At 37.4% G+C, this 15207-nt stretch overlaps 1 protein-coding gene and 1 long non-coding RNA gene across 5 annotated transcripts in view; one reads left to right on the plus strand and one right to left on the minus strand.

The window, feature by feature from the left end:
- sdk1a (sidekick cell adhesion molecule 1a) overlaps positions 1-15207 on the minus strand; it is a 601048-nt gene that overhangs the window by 13363 nt on the left and 572478 nt on the right. For 3 of the 4 annotated variants that reach the window (XM_049475506.1, XM_049475505.1, XM_049475504.1), the window contains 3 exons: positions 13842-14003; positions 9519-9644; positions 8864-9028 (listed from right to left, as the gene is read on the minus strand). In XM_049475506.1, the coding sequence (XP_049331463.1) occupies positions 8864-9028; positions 9519-9644; positions 13842-14003 (453 nt within the window). Of the gene's footprint in view, positions 1-1250; positions 1800-8863; positions 9029-9518; positions 9645-13841; positions 14004-15207 lie in introns of those variants that run through there. The other variant, XM_049475507.1, reaches the window with a different exon arrangement.
- Positions 1-15207, plus strand: part of LOC125799256 (uncharacterized) — a 345287-nt gene that overhangs the window by 4763 nt on the left and 325317 nt on the right. The window lies entirely within an intron of this gene.

A 15207-nucleotide genomic window follows, 5' to 3' on the forward strand; every position in this document is an offset into this window, starting at 1 on the left:
GTAAACAACTATTTCATCAGCTGTAATATCTAACCAGGAGCTATTGATACCACGGCACTCCCCAAACACTGCGGCTGCCGTAAACGTCTGAAGACGGTTTCACATTTCATTTCCTGCTGAAATTAGTTGTGGGAATTGGCGCGCGTATTTGGAGGTGCAGTAAAAGAAAATGGGCTGGCGCGTGGATCGTATCTCCTCCGGTACACTCTGGGGTTTGAGCGTTGGATACCGTGGCCTAGATGTGCCAGCGATCTAAAGACATGGCTTCTGACAGGGCCTGACTGACTGGCGTGACAACAACGCTGAGACGGAGTGACACAGGCTCTGAGGTAGAGCTGGTACTGCCTGTGGCGTGGAAGCTTCGGTCTGGACGCTCGTGACCTGAAAGACCGGCCTTCTGTCTGCGATGGATGAGAGAAATCTGAGGACCTGGTTTGGCAGGAGTGATCTTCTGCTTAGTGCTGCACAGTATATCACTGGTTAATCATTATCACATAATCACATAACCTCTGCAGCAGTGATACTATTGATACAGGGCTTTTATTATGTCAATAATTCCTCAAATAAACAGTGTTTTATTATAGGCTGTATGCACACACTGACTAACTCAATACACTGTCAGAAACAAGGCCAAAAACAAGTACTGTATATTAATGGGTCATTAAAAAAAAAAAAATCCTTTTGGCGCTTAAAACAAAAAAAAAATGACAAGATTTTTTATTCGTTTGACTGGTTATTATATTTTAGTCAATCAATCAACCAACGTTTATTTAAACTCAGATTATATTGAGGATGGCCCTTATTTACAATGTAGCTGCGCCAATACACAGGGAAGGGACTGTCATAGAAAAAGAATAAATAAATAAAAAGACCCAGCATTTTAATAAGATATATATAAGTTTTTTTTTTTAATTAGATATAAATCAAAAAAGATAAAAAAATAAGAGTTTAGTAAGAATCATAAAATCATAGGTAAGAAAATCAAAGGTAATAAAAAAATGATAAGAATGCAACTACAGATGTAAAAATAAAGCTAAGCACATGAAGGAGTAAAAATATAATAAGCAATAACAAAAAAACAATAAAAGACACTATGAAAGAAAGATTAAAAGGCAGTGTGGGAGTGTGAGGACAAGTGGTCAGGAGGTTACCGGAGAGAGGTGAGGCAGAGACGCAAAAACAGCCTGGAACCAGGTAAGAATCCCTTTGAAGTGTTTATTGTGACAAATTAAGCATCCGAACCCAAAAATATATATATACAAACTATTTACACGCTACACTGGTAGGAGTTAACGGTGGATTGGCAGCTACCACCACAAATGCTAATACTCAGCTCAATAAACTCCCGTCGGCATACCAGCCACGCTCAACCAGCCCCCCAATAGTGTACCCGCCTGCCTTTAAATACCTTTAGCCCATCCCCGGCTAAACCAACAAGTAATTAACTTGAGGGCAGGTGGGTAAGACAACTATACATGATTGTATATGTACAATATTAACATATTTACAAACAGAATGACATGCATGTAAACATTTGGACGTCCAGGTAAGTATTGACGATAATTTTACAATGTTAATGTATTATTTTCTCTGTTCTCTTTTTCACAGGTACCCCCAGGCTCCCCTGCCCCAGGACACCCCTTGGTCTCTACCCAGACCTTAAGGACCCGGGTGGCTCGCGCGCCGCCATTTCCACAGGATCCAGGTAAGTACTGTGTCTGTGTAAAAATGTCTTTGCAGATAAAATGACTCTGGAGTTGGTGGTGATGTATTCAGGGCCCTGACATCATCACAGACAGCTAAAATAAACCATATTTGAAAAAAGTTAACAATTTCTTTTAAAAAGAAGCAAAAATCACAAAAAACAAACAAAAAAAAACTATAACACTTGCACTATATCTTAAAGCAGATTTTCCCAATTCCCAAATTTTAAACCTTCAGATTATATTTTCTTTCCTCTTTCCCCCTTACTTTATATTAAACGTTAAATTGGCTACAGGAACTGTATAACTTAAACTTGCACAATACACCAGACAAAGGTATCCTTATACTAGGTTTTAAAATACTTCTGTAGAAGTTGAAGTATCAACTTCAGAGCTTTTTACTCTTTAAGTAAAAGTGTAAAAGTACTGGATTCAGTGCCAGTGCCTGTTCACTGCTAGAAGCATCGACTGGTTCTGTGGATCTGTGATGGGAAATCTTGATTTAACAGCATTTTTATATTTACACACAGATGGTTAAAGCACAGATTTTGTAGTATTTGGGTTACTTTCAGGATCCTGTGTCTTTTGGCATCTCATAACTTAAGTATCTTCAAGTGCAGTCGCAAAGACCATAAAAAACTTTATGATGAAAATGGCTCTCATCAGGACCGCACCAAGAAAAGAAAGACCCATAGTTACCTTTGCTGCAAGTTAACAGCACCCCAGATAAGAGTACCTAAATATTTTGAGAATTTTGGTTTGTTTAACACTTTTTTTAGTTTCTAAATGATTCTTTATGTGTTCCTTCATAGTCTTTAGTTTGGTCGTATGTGGTATGTGGTCTAAAATGCTTAAACTCAAGACAAGAGTTAAATCACACCATATCCAACACACAAATTCCAAGAACAAAATACATAAAAAATAAACGAACAATAACCAGGGTTCGTACGGTCATGAATAACATGGAAAAGTCATGGAATTTAAAAATAGCCATTTCCAGGCCTGGATAAGTTTTGGAAAAATAAAAATACCAAGCAAGTTTTAGAAAAGTCATGTAAATTTGGTTCAGTTTATCAGTTTATCGATGGAGAAAATATATTTTGAACTACAAATACGTCAGCTCAGAGTTAATTCAGTAATTAATCCCTACACAATCATTTTATTATTAAACATTGTGTGTCACTATTTTCTCAGATTCATTTAGACTATATTATATCCATTTTGATTATAGTTTTAGTCGATTTTTGGTTTTATTGTCCATGTCTGCACTGATGTTTTAAAAATCATATAGTCATGAAAATTTGCTATGAAGCCATGGACAAGTCATGAAAAAATCATGGAAATGTATTGGTTAATAAGTGTATGAACCCTGAATAACCTGTGCAAATGAACTGACTACCCAATATGATATTGTATTGAGAAAAATTCCACAATAGAAATATGTGAAAAGTGTGTGTATATATTGTTTTTACAGTCCTGTCCTCTCAGTATTATAAATAATGAATTACCATGCACCCGTAATCAGTTTAGCTTGCTTGACAAGTAATAAACATAAGGCCTTTGTGAAGTTGCAGCGCATGCTTTTTCTGTGAATGTAGCACAGCAGAACACCTCCCCAGGTGGTTTCTGAAACCGCGGCCAAGGGAAATGAATGGCCATCTGAAACAGACTCAAAAATACTGTGTCCTTGCCAACCATAAGGCCATCAGTATGCTGACAAGTGTCTCTGAATGTCATTACATGGTGTGGCACAAACTGTTAGTGGTGTTTGCCAGTGCCAGTTCACTGCTAGAAGCATCGACTGGTTCTGTGGATCTGTGATGGGAAATCTTGATTTAACAGCATTTTTATATTTACACACAGATGGTTAAAGCACAGATTTTTTAATATTTGGGTCATTGTCAGAATCCTGTGCCTTTCGGCGTCTCATAACTTAAAAAAAAAAAGCTTCTTTTCACTGTTTATCATATTTATAAGGCTTTAGATTACACAGAAAACATGTTTTCCCCGTTTAATCAATTTTTATTCCTTGTCACCAGGGTAGACAAGGGTGGGCTTTGATTCACACAACAAAGACTCCAATTCCCAGCATGCTCTAATACCAGACTTTTCTGACTTTGCTAATCACTAATCACATGATGCAGCAGCGTTCTCGCTCTCCCAGCTTCTGATTGTATTCACCTTGTCTGGTTAGTATAAATACCCCTCAGTTTCCTTAGTTCATCGCCGAGTATTCAATCTAGTTAGGTAGCTTTTCTACAATGTGTTTCCTTTGTTAACGACTCGTTTTTGTATTGCATTGACTACTTTTTGTTGCCTTGCCCTTTTTGCGGCTGTATTTCCGGTGTATGACACCATTTTGCCTTTCACACCCTGTATGTTGTTTATTTTTGCTGCCATCCAGTTACTGACCCTGCCTGTCTCTAACTACCCCTGTATGCCTAGGCCTATTGGTAATTCATTGTGCATGTGGTATCTGGGCATTTAATGAAAACATGGTTGATCTAAAATTACAAACGGGTTGAACTGTTCATAGTGACCTTATTTCATATGAAACATACTTTATGATTATTTTACCACGACAGGGTGGACAGCGTTAGCTTTACCTCAGTTCTGTATGTAGACACTATGTGAAAAATTAGGTGAAATTAATATTATTAATTGTTGACTTATGTTACATACTGTGCAAGGTGCATCGTAATGCTCATTGCTATCTGACACCCCGTCAAAAGTATTTTTTCATGCCTTCCACCTGCATCGTTTTAGTAGCAAAGATGCATGTGAAGATATCTATGCTAAGGTGTACTGAGGTAAATTTCTGGTGTATTGCTATCTTGGCAATGAAACACAGGTGCACCACTGACTAAAAAACAAACAACAGTCAGACATTCATTGCTATCTTGGCACTGAATTGTCAATTGCCCATCTTTATAGCGTGAGCCTGTTGGCAGCTATGCAAACTTTTACATCAATAATACACAGAATGAACAAACGAGAACGAGCTGAGAAGGATTGGACACATTCAGGTAGTTGCACCACTAAAATAGCAATTCACCAAATTCAGAAAATACTGGGCTCTTACTGGGCGTTTCAAACCCGTGCAAGGTGTACTTATCTTGCTGTTACGATAGCAAAGACACTCTGACACACTAAAAATCATGCTGCAAGGTGCACCGTTGGTGGCTCACCTAAAGATTGCTAAAATAGATCCCATATAATTTGAAATTTGTATTATTTAATCATTTTAAGGAATCATTCAACTTAACCAGGCATTACTGCGGACATGGCTAAAACACAAACCCTACCCCACATAATTTTTTTTTTATAAAATGTACAAAAAGTTAAGTAAATGTAAAAGTAAAAAGGTTAACGTTCCTCTATGTGTGCAATAATATTATAATATTTATCAGAGTTAAACTTGAAAATTGTTTTGTTACACAGTGTTTAAAGGTAATTTAAACAACCGCACAGACATTTTAACATAAAACGCTAGTTACAAAAGACACTATTAGGTGTATTGTTGGGTTCTAGCGCTAGAACCTCAATACAGTTCCAGCTAATTTCACTGCTATTTCTATGCATGGATACACATCTGCAAGAACAGAAATCTCTGTGCTGTTATTGGTTGATACAGATGGTCTTTTAAGCTCTTTGATCTGGTCAGTACAGACTGAATCTTCTGAATCGAGGCTGCCTGTTAGATTATAGAGACAGAACTGAGCAGCTCCCGCTCTCATCCACACCCGGTGAGCTGAACCGCCACACTGTGTGGGTGACAGCTTGGAAAGTGCCTGGCACCGTCCCAGACTGGCAGCTATTGTTGGATGGAGTGTCGTTGTCTTAGAGTCGGTGAGAATTGAATAGAATAAATATCTGGAGGAAACTGTCAGGAATGTCAGGAAACACAAAAATAGTAATAACTTTAAATCAGTGTTCTAAAGATGTACACAATGTTCAATAAAAACAGTGTTTGGTTTGATTTCTGGATTTGATAAAGTCTTAAAAGCTTAAATGCTTTAATATTAGTTTTGTTTTTAGCATGACAAAAACACATCTTCTTAAACCATAACCTACTAATTTTAATCATCTTTCATTAGAACATGGCCATTATGTACTAAATGTCCATATTGCCCAACCCAACATTCTTTCCAAAATATCACTAAATAAATTAAATTAAATTATTTTATTTTTTTTATTTTTTTTACATTTATTAGATTTTTTTATTTGTTGTGTTGTATGTGTATACCAAGATATATTAATAATAAATAAAACATTTTTTTTTTTGTTAAAAAGCTTGACGTATTTTATCTATAAATAATGTACTGTTGTTGTTTTAAAGACATTACACATTATTAAATTAGAAATGTTAGACATTAGAAATTAAATGTAATGTTTTGTAAGTTGATTTTTTAAGGTTAAACAGGGTGCATCACATTTAAAATAATATATATATATTTTTTTACCATACTATTTTTATTGATTCCTTTTTAGCCTATTGCATTTTTATAATGCCTATAATGAGCAACATGACAATTTTAATTTAATATTTAGATAATAAAACTCAGAATTATTTTACATAAGATATATATATATATATATATATATATATATAATATTGATATTATTTATTAATAATATATGTATTAATGCTTTTCATATTGATATGTATATATATATATATATATAGCTCTGGAAAAAAACTAAGGGAAACCCCTTAAAAATGATAGAATATAATCAAGAACATGGATGATGACAAGCCATCAACCCAAGCTGAACTGCTTGAATTTTTGCACCAGGAGTGTAGGCATAAAGTTATTCAAAAGCAGTGTGTAAGACTGGTGGAGGAGAACATGCCAAGATGCATGAAAACTGTGACATACAACCCTGTTATGCTGTATTGTAAATAGGGCTCCCAGGTCTGAGTAAAAAATATATTATTAATAAGGATTTTTGATCGAAGTGAAACAACATGGTTTTGTGTGGAATAACATTTAAATTTAAACATTAAAAAGTTTTTTTCTCTCAATGAAAATGTCTAAAATGTTTAATGTGGTATTGGCAGCCATTTTTCTTGGAATAATTGTGCTACTAGCTCTGGTTTCTGTGTGTAAACCCTGAAGGCATCCGGTGAGAAGCTGGTATTTTAAGACGTAAAAACATTTTTGATATATTCAAAATTTCATGATGTCAATTTCTCCGAGGATCAGACTATTACATTAATCATCCAGGCTGTCAGTTAACATTTCTCTGGGATGTCATCATACTCGTAAAGTGATTCAGCTACACCAACGCTGGGATTTATGATCAGGCTTGTGTGAAAGCGTGCCCTGTGTGGGCTTGTCTGGAGCAGGTGCTTTTCTGGCTGATACGCAGTACATGACGGCTTGCTGTCATACAGCAGGTTGCACCTGTTATGTAGTTAGGAAGCCTTTTAACCCAGAGATTAGGCTTCTTATCACCGATGATAAGACCAGGCCAAGCTTAGCCAAGGCCAGGTATGTGCACTGCAACTACAGGAAAAGTCTCGAAAACTCAAAACAAATACGTAATGGCCTAAATACGCTTAAACATTAACCTGCACTAATGAGAGAGAGTCACGCTCCCAGGCCTTTATGACTTCTCTATTGTACTTTCTGTTCCAAAGTCCTTTCAGATCATACTTAGCTTAACCTCTCACTGCCCTCCCAGACACTGCAGGTAAAAGTGGCCCAAATCCAATAATTTTAATCAATCAATCAATCTTTATTTCCACTCGGTAATACATTGAGGGTAACCCTTCATTTTCAATGCAGCCGAGCATTAATTAAGAAGAAATAAAATCATTTAGAATAAAAGAATATGCAGATAGGCTAAAATGTAAAGCAATAAAACCAAGACATAAATAATTAGAATAATAAAATATAAACACAATTAAAGAAATAGAGGACTTAATTAACATCCCAATTATTAAAAAAGATAATTGATGGAACTGATCCAAAATTGATGGAAGGATAAAAAAATAAAAAAGTAAAAGGCCAAAAGTAAAACCAGTCATAAAACAAATAAAAGGATAAAATGAAAGCCAAACAATATTTGGGCTAATGGCCAAATAAGCTTAAAAATTAAGTTTAAAGACACAAAGTACACAAAACAAAGCAGTGGCTATATTCCCTTTTTTACAGCGAGCTCAAATAAACACATTGTCTGTGATAAGCTCAGCTGTCAGGTACTGTAATTATCTGATAGCTCCTGTGATTCTGGGAGGGATGAAACCAAAACTTCACGTGAAGCACATGCGTGCCAGGGCAAACTGTTCAGACACATATCAGATGTGGGTTACATTAAATAGGTAGTGAAACAGCCTCAATTAATCAGATAAAATCATCAGATTTGATGAGAATTGTTTGGAGTGTTTACACCTGGCATTACCATGCATTTTAATGATTGGATCATGATCGAATTTCATTTATCTGAATAACCAACCCCAATATAAAAGCCTTTTATAACCACTTTTTGATCAAATTACAATCAGATCTCCTGGACCACATTCAGAGGTGCACATCAATGGATCTCATCCACATTAAACACAAGTGTAAATGGAATGTGTCTCCTAGCAAAAAGTCTTTTAAAAAGTGTTAATGCAAGTAATTTTTACTGGATTTTCTTTCCCTCTCTCTCTTTCTCTCTCTCTCTTTTCTCTCTCTCTCTCTCTCTCTCTCTCTCTCTCCCTCTCTCTCACCGTGTATGTGTGTGCATGTATGCACATGTGCTGTCTAGTATGAGAGCAGTATAGTTTATGTTCCTTTGCATTTTCTTATGCGCTCGTTACAGAAAGATGAGAACAACCTATCATTTTACTGCATTGTAGAACTCCCATCTTTTCCTTAAACTGGTTATATTCTCCAGAATCAGGACATTGTTGTTTAAAGGACGTAAAATGGAAATGCCATCTGTGTTAATTAGTTTTTTATGCTAAAAAATAAAATTAGATCTCATCAGGTCACACACTTTAACTATAACCTGGTCAAAGTAGATCCAGATACCATCCAGATACAAAATGCTTGTTAATATGAGGTATAAACATGTCCTTAATGTCACTGTGTTTGTCAGTAAGTCAGAAAGTGTGTCAGTCAGTGAGTGTGTCTGTCAGGAAGTGTGTGAAAAGTGCAGGGTGCAGTTACCTGACATGGCAGCAGAGGGAGCACTCGGCTCACCGTAGCCGAACTCATTGACGGCCAGCACTCTGAACTGGTAGCTGACTCCCTGGCGCAGGCGGTCCAGGCTGATGGCATGGGAGGTGCTGGAGGGGGGCAAGTGCCTCACAAAGGTGTCCCACAATCCCTCATCTGCCGGGAGAGAGGAAGGGAGTGAGGGGGGAAGGACATGTTCGAGAGAAAAAAGAGAAATAAATGTCACGGTGCTCCCTGACATCTGCACAAGCTGTCTGGGAATACCACTTTCAGTTCATTCTGAAACGATATTGCTTCAGCCCAGCAGGCAATCACTGGGAATTACTCGCAGCTCTTTATTAGCGGCCTGCGCTTCTGCGGAGAACACACAGCCGCGCAGAACGCAAAAACGCAAACCAGGCTCAGAACTGCCCCGAGTACTTATTCTGTGAAGAACTAATAAGACCTCGGTAGGTTATTGTGGCTCTTTTTTCCATTGCATCCCTCAGGCTAAAATTGACAAGCTGTTGCTATTCAAATTCACGCCATATTCCCATATTTCGAACCTGGCACCGGCCTAAATATGGAGATGAATTCAAACAGACTGAGGCGTGCCGTGCTGTGCTGTGTATTTGCATTTTTGCATAATGGCAAAACAGTCCTATACCTGAGGGGCGGGCCTCGATGACATAGCCTGTCACACGGCCGGATCCCGTCTCCCCGGGCGTCCAGTGGATGGTGAGGGTGGGGCCTGACTTAGTGATTGATGTCTCAACAGGAGATCCAGGAGAACCTGCGGAAACAGAGGTGTGTAAATGAAGACAAAGTGGAGAGAAAGTGGCAGAAAATGGCAAAACATCCAAACAAAGTCAAAGTAAAAGTCACATTTATTTCTAAAGCACATTTAAAACAACACAGGTGACCAAATTGCTGTCCAGTAGAATTTAGAACAAAAACAGAGCAAATCAAATTACATCAAAAGCTAAGGAATAAAAATGAGATTTAAGACGAGATTTGAAACTCGACACCGTGGAGGCTTGTCTGACGTGTAAAGGCGAGTAAAGTTCATTCCAAATATTGATTTCTGAACTCTTAAAACTTTATGAATATGAGCTTTTTTTTCTTTGCATTATTTAAAGTCTGAAAGCTCTGCATCTTTTCTTTTATTTCAGACATTTCTTATTCTCTGCTATAAATAAATGCTCTAAATGACAATATCTTTATTTGGAATTTGGGAGAAATGTTGTCTGTAGTTTATAGAATAAAACAACAATGTTTATTTTACTCAAAAAATACATCAAAAAATACATCAGCGTTAAAGAGAACTGTTGTTGTCCTTAGACATAAAAAAAAAAAAACAATCATTGATGCAACTGCAGGGAGAAACAGCCTTCTCTGAAACATTATTATGTCTGTGAATACTCAAATATATTCAACATAAATATTATTTGAATAGTTAATACTGGTATATGTATGATCATTTTGTTATTTGTTATTTGTGTTCTACTTTCTTTTATCGAAGTTGAGTCATTGTAGCATGTGAAACATGCATATATAGTGGCCAGTGGCCATATATAGTGAAGGAAGCTGGGTGTTTTTAGTGTGGAGTTGCTGTGATTGTACTGATCTGGTCTATAAAAAAGTCTGCAATCAATGCATCATCACCAGTCAGCCAATGCAAAATGCGCCTGTGCCGGCCAGCATCACAATGGGAGTAATGAGGGAAGAGAGAGAGCGCCATCTACCCACCCAGAGAAAGAATAGGTAAATGTGCTCTCTCTCAGACTCTGGCTGCTGATGTTGAATAAGAATGAGCCAGGATTTGAACCAGCGTTTTCCACAGATCCACAGTCTGCTGAGCCCCAATCCTACAGTTCTTAAAACAAGCCGACTGTAGGCCATCAAATGGCCTCAGGCCTGTCAGTTCTTGTCAGCACAGTTTTGGCTGATTGAGTGCACTGAATTGGCATCAGTTTTTAGACATGAGAATTGCAAATCAGTGCAGGGGGAGAAAAAAGCACAAAGAGAAAATGACCAGCGGATATTTTAACTACCTGAACCTGAAAGGGCTGACTAAATATTGGATTTTGGGACTGATTTCCATGTACAACATTAGGCTCAGGTTGAGCGGAGGTTTGTTTTGTTATAATTGGGCTCAGAGTGAGTTTTTTTATTTAATAGATTTGTTTTTGCTCTCTCTCAGTCTGCCTTTTACCTTTTACATTTTTATATTCAACCCCAGGGGGTTTAAAGGTATTTTCTTAAATTTGCCTTTCAAAGCACTTGCATGCACAGTAAAAACACTGACAAGGGCCATAAGACAGGAAATGATAGTGTCCCAGGACTTTTGCCATTATCTACTATTTTTCTTTTATTATACAGTACCTTGCTAGTAGCATGGTAGCATTACCAGTGTTCAACCTCACTTACAAGATAACACCTCACAGCTTATACAGGTGTGGTTTACATACTGACTGATGATCCCATGACTTTTGTCATGTTAATGTACATGGATGATCACAAGCCATCAAACCAAACTGAACTGCTTGAATTTTTTCACCAGGAGTAAAGGCATAAAGTTATCCAAAAGCAGTGTGTAAGAGTGGTGGAGGAGAACATGGCAAGATGTCAGAATCAGAGAAATTGATTCAGAAACTGAAGTGGTCTCTTATTTTTTTTCCAGAGCTGTATATACTGTGTACTGTATATATACAGATAAAACCATATCTGCACCATATTTGTTATAACATGTTTACTGTATAAGCACGTTAATTGAATGATTTCCATTGGTCAGTTTCACACAAAACAAAGATGGACGCATGCATCCCTTGTTACAGAGGAGAGGCAGATTAAGGCCACATACATCCACCAGCAGCCTTGAGATCCCCAGAACTTTAGATGTGAGGAATTTATGATTGAAAAGATTAATAGAAATATCAAGAAACACATTGGCGTTTGTAGCCCCAGCACAGTTTTACTGTTATTGCCAGCTCCTAATATAGATTTGCTCTCTGAGCTAGCACAGTAAGTGTGTGTGTGCTGTCGATTCTCAGCTGTGATCTTTGCATTTTCACAGGGGACGGGAGATAACGGTGAGCTGACAGAAGGAGATCATCAGTTGCCCTTTGTTGGTGCTAATTCATCCTCATCAGCTTGGTGTTTCTGTGCCCTAAAGAGCCAGAGTCCTGACAGTCTGCTGATTCTTCTGCTAAAGAAGAGTTTGAGCAGGGGAAACGTGCCCCAGAAACAATTCACTGATTTCCAAACAAAGAGTTTCAAGCTGCCTCGGAAGACTGATGTGTACATAAAGGAAAGTAGAGCATGAAATGTAGCATCAGTGATCACTGACCACACTGAATCCCCTTTCACAGTGTGAGTGAAAGGTTATTTCTGCCAGATTTTAGGATCCCTCTGTTCAACTAAGAATATACAGTTCTGGAAAAAAATTAGGAGAGCACTTCAGTTTCTGAATCAGTTTCTCTGATTTTACTGTTCATAGGTTAATGTTTGAGTAAAATGAACATTGTTGTTTTATTCTATAAACTACAGACAACATTTCTCTCAAATTCCAAATAAAAATACTGCCATTTAAAGCATTTCATATTCATAAAGTTTTAAGAGTTCAGAAATCAATATTTGGTGGAATAACCCTGGTTGTTAATCACAGTTTTAATGCATCTTGGCATGTCCTCCTCCACCAGTCTTACACACTGCTTTTGGACAACTTTATGCCTTTACTCCTGGTGCAAAAATTCAAGCAATTCAGTTTGGTTTGATGGCTTGTGATCATCCATCTTCCTCTTGATTATATTCCAGAGGTTTTCAATTTGATAAAATCAAAGAAACTCATCATATATATATATATATATATATATATATATATATATATATATATATATATATATATATATATATATATATAGAGAGAGAGAGAGAGAGAGAGAGAGAGAGAAAGAGAAACTAATATTCTTTATGTAAGCCCACACTCCATTACTCCTGTAATGTTATAAATAACATCAGTAATTAACATCTTTAGGGCCCAGAATTGAGCCCTGTGGGACACCATTACATTCTAAAGCTAAAGCTCTGCATTCTTTTGGGATTTGGGACTAAATTTCAGTGTTATGCACAGAAATGGGTGTTCAACCAGTCCAATAGCCTATATAAATAATGATACATAAGTGTTTATAGATGGTATGTACTTTTTTTTTCGCTCTACTCTCTGCATAAAGCCTATTTGTAAAGGAAAGTATGTAGTTTTCTACAGATACTAAAATATATTTGAAAGGAATAGAAGTAAGTTATATAGGACCAGCGTTACAGTGGACCAAAGCGCTGTCTCTATAATAAGAGGATTTTAATCACGGATCATGCTGCTTGGCATCAGCAGCCAGAGTCCGAGAGAGCTCAACTGTTTATGAGTTGCTATGTTTCTCTTAGCAGTAAAGCCTATCCTAGAAATTGATGCAAGCCTAGCATACAGTAAAAATTAATAATGTTTTGTGTTTTAAATAATGTATATTTGTGAAGTGTATCAGGTACCAGGTATTATGGGCAGGCCCTTGGGAAAAGTCTTTATCGTGGGACAAATGCTTAGAAATTCTGTTGGAAGCCACTAAATAATTCAAAATTCAATAATTTACAGTTTTTGCTTTAGGATTATTAACTGAGTAACAAATCTAGGGTTTAAGGGGTTAAATACACATCATAAATCTCACAGAACTAATTTAAGCAGATTCTTATGATAGTATTGGTGAATGAGGCCCTTAGTTCTTATTCCAGAACCAAAAGGGCTTTCTTTTTTTTCAGCATCCCTCAAAGATCCATCTCAAGAACCTTTATTTTTAATAGTGCATTGTGAACACTCTTCCAGCACCTATTGATTCAGGCTTCACCCGTCCGTTTGAACTGATCCACACGCATGGAAATGCACCCAGGCTTCAGACGATTTAGCTGTTGTGTTTTGTTTGTTTGCACACGGGTCACCCACCTTGAACGGGGCCTGCTGTGATGTTGGCCTCCACCTCCGGACCGTAGCTGATGGTCTTAGCCTGCACGCGGAAGCAGTAGGTCACGCCCTTCGTGAGGTCACGCACTTTCAGCCAGCGCTGCCAGCTGCCCTGAATGTCCACCGTCACCACCTTACTCACACCTACGAGCACCAACACACACACCAGAATGAATTCACCAACCGACCAACCAACCAACCGCTCGCCGGAGTGTGTTTACACACAGGCCACAGGAGACACGTCTCCCTGGGTGGTAGTCAATCTGCGGCTCAACAAAGCCTCTTATTTATTGATGAAATTAAAACAATGCTGTGAATGTTGACACAGAGAAAACGATTAACTCCCGTAATTTTCGGCTCCGGGGCAGAGCAAAAGAAAACATCACAAGGCAGCGCTGGAACAGTAGCTGTGAAATGAGTTTTCTCACATAAATTATCATTGACTCATAACCACCAACTTGTTTAAGAACCACTGAGAAGCCCCTGAGGGTTTCTTGGCACTTGATTGGCAATTCACAGACGCATACGGAACCGCCGGGGTTCAGCTTTGAGTCACGCAACTTAAACCTGCTGCTCTGCAATTTTACACCAAAAAACACAGAAAGCATCAGAAGCGTACAGCTGGAAATGCTTCTGCTTTCTTTTTCTTTTTGTTTTTCCTACATTGTAAATTAATACTGAAGTCAACCAGACTGGATATGAAGGAATGATGAATCATGTAGTAACTTAAAAACTGTTAAACGAAACAAAATGCTCTTATCTGGGGAGCTGTTAACTTAATTTATCCTCTACAACAGAGGAAACTCTTGCTCTTCCTTTCCTGGAATAGTCCTGATGAGAGCCAGTTTCATCATAATGCTTTTGATGGTCTTTGCGACTCGACTGAAATATTTCGGATTGACTGACCTTCATTTCTTAACATGTTTTTTTTTCTTTACCTAGTTGAGTAGTTCCTGCTTTTCATAATCTGGATTAGAACATTACTCAAATAGAGCTATTCACTGTATACCTGTAACTGATGCGCTCAAACATATTAAGAGGAGCAAGAAATTTAAGTAATTAACTCTTGACGAGTTCAGCACAGCTGTTAACTGAAAGCCTGAATTCCAGGTGACTCTACCTCATAAAACTGACAGAGAAAATCCAGCAGAAATGTGCAAAACTTTCTAAGCTATGCAAGAGGATCCTACATGGATGAATGTGAAATGTACTTTAGTCCAATGACTTTAGTATTAATCTACAATGAAGAACAATTATGAAAAAAACCACTGAATTTAAAGTGTCTCAAAATTTTGGGACGGGGGTGTAACAGATATATTTTTTTAATAAAATAAAAAACACAAATTTA

The sequence above is a fragment of the Astyanax mexicanus genome, chromosome 3, assembly GCF_023375975.1.
Source record: "Astyanax mexicanus isolate ESR-SI-001 chromosome 3, AstMex3_surface, whole genome shotgun sequence".
NCBI lineage: Eukaryota > Metazoa > Chordata > Actinopteri > Characiformes > Acestrorhamphidae > Astyanax > Astyanax mexicanus.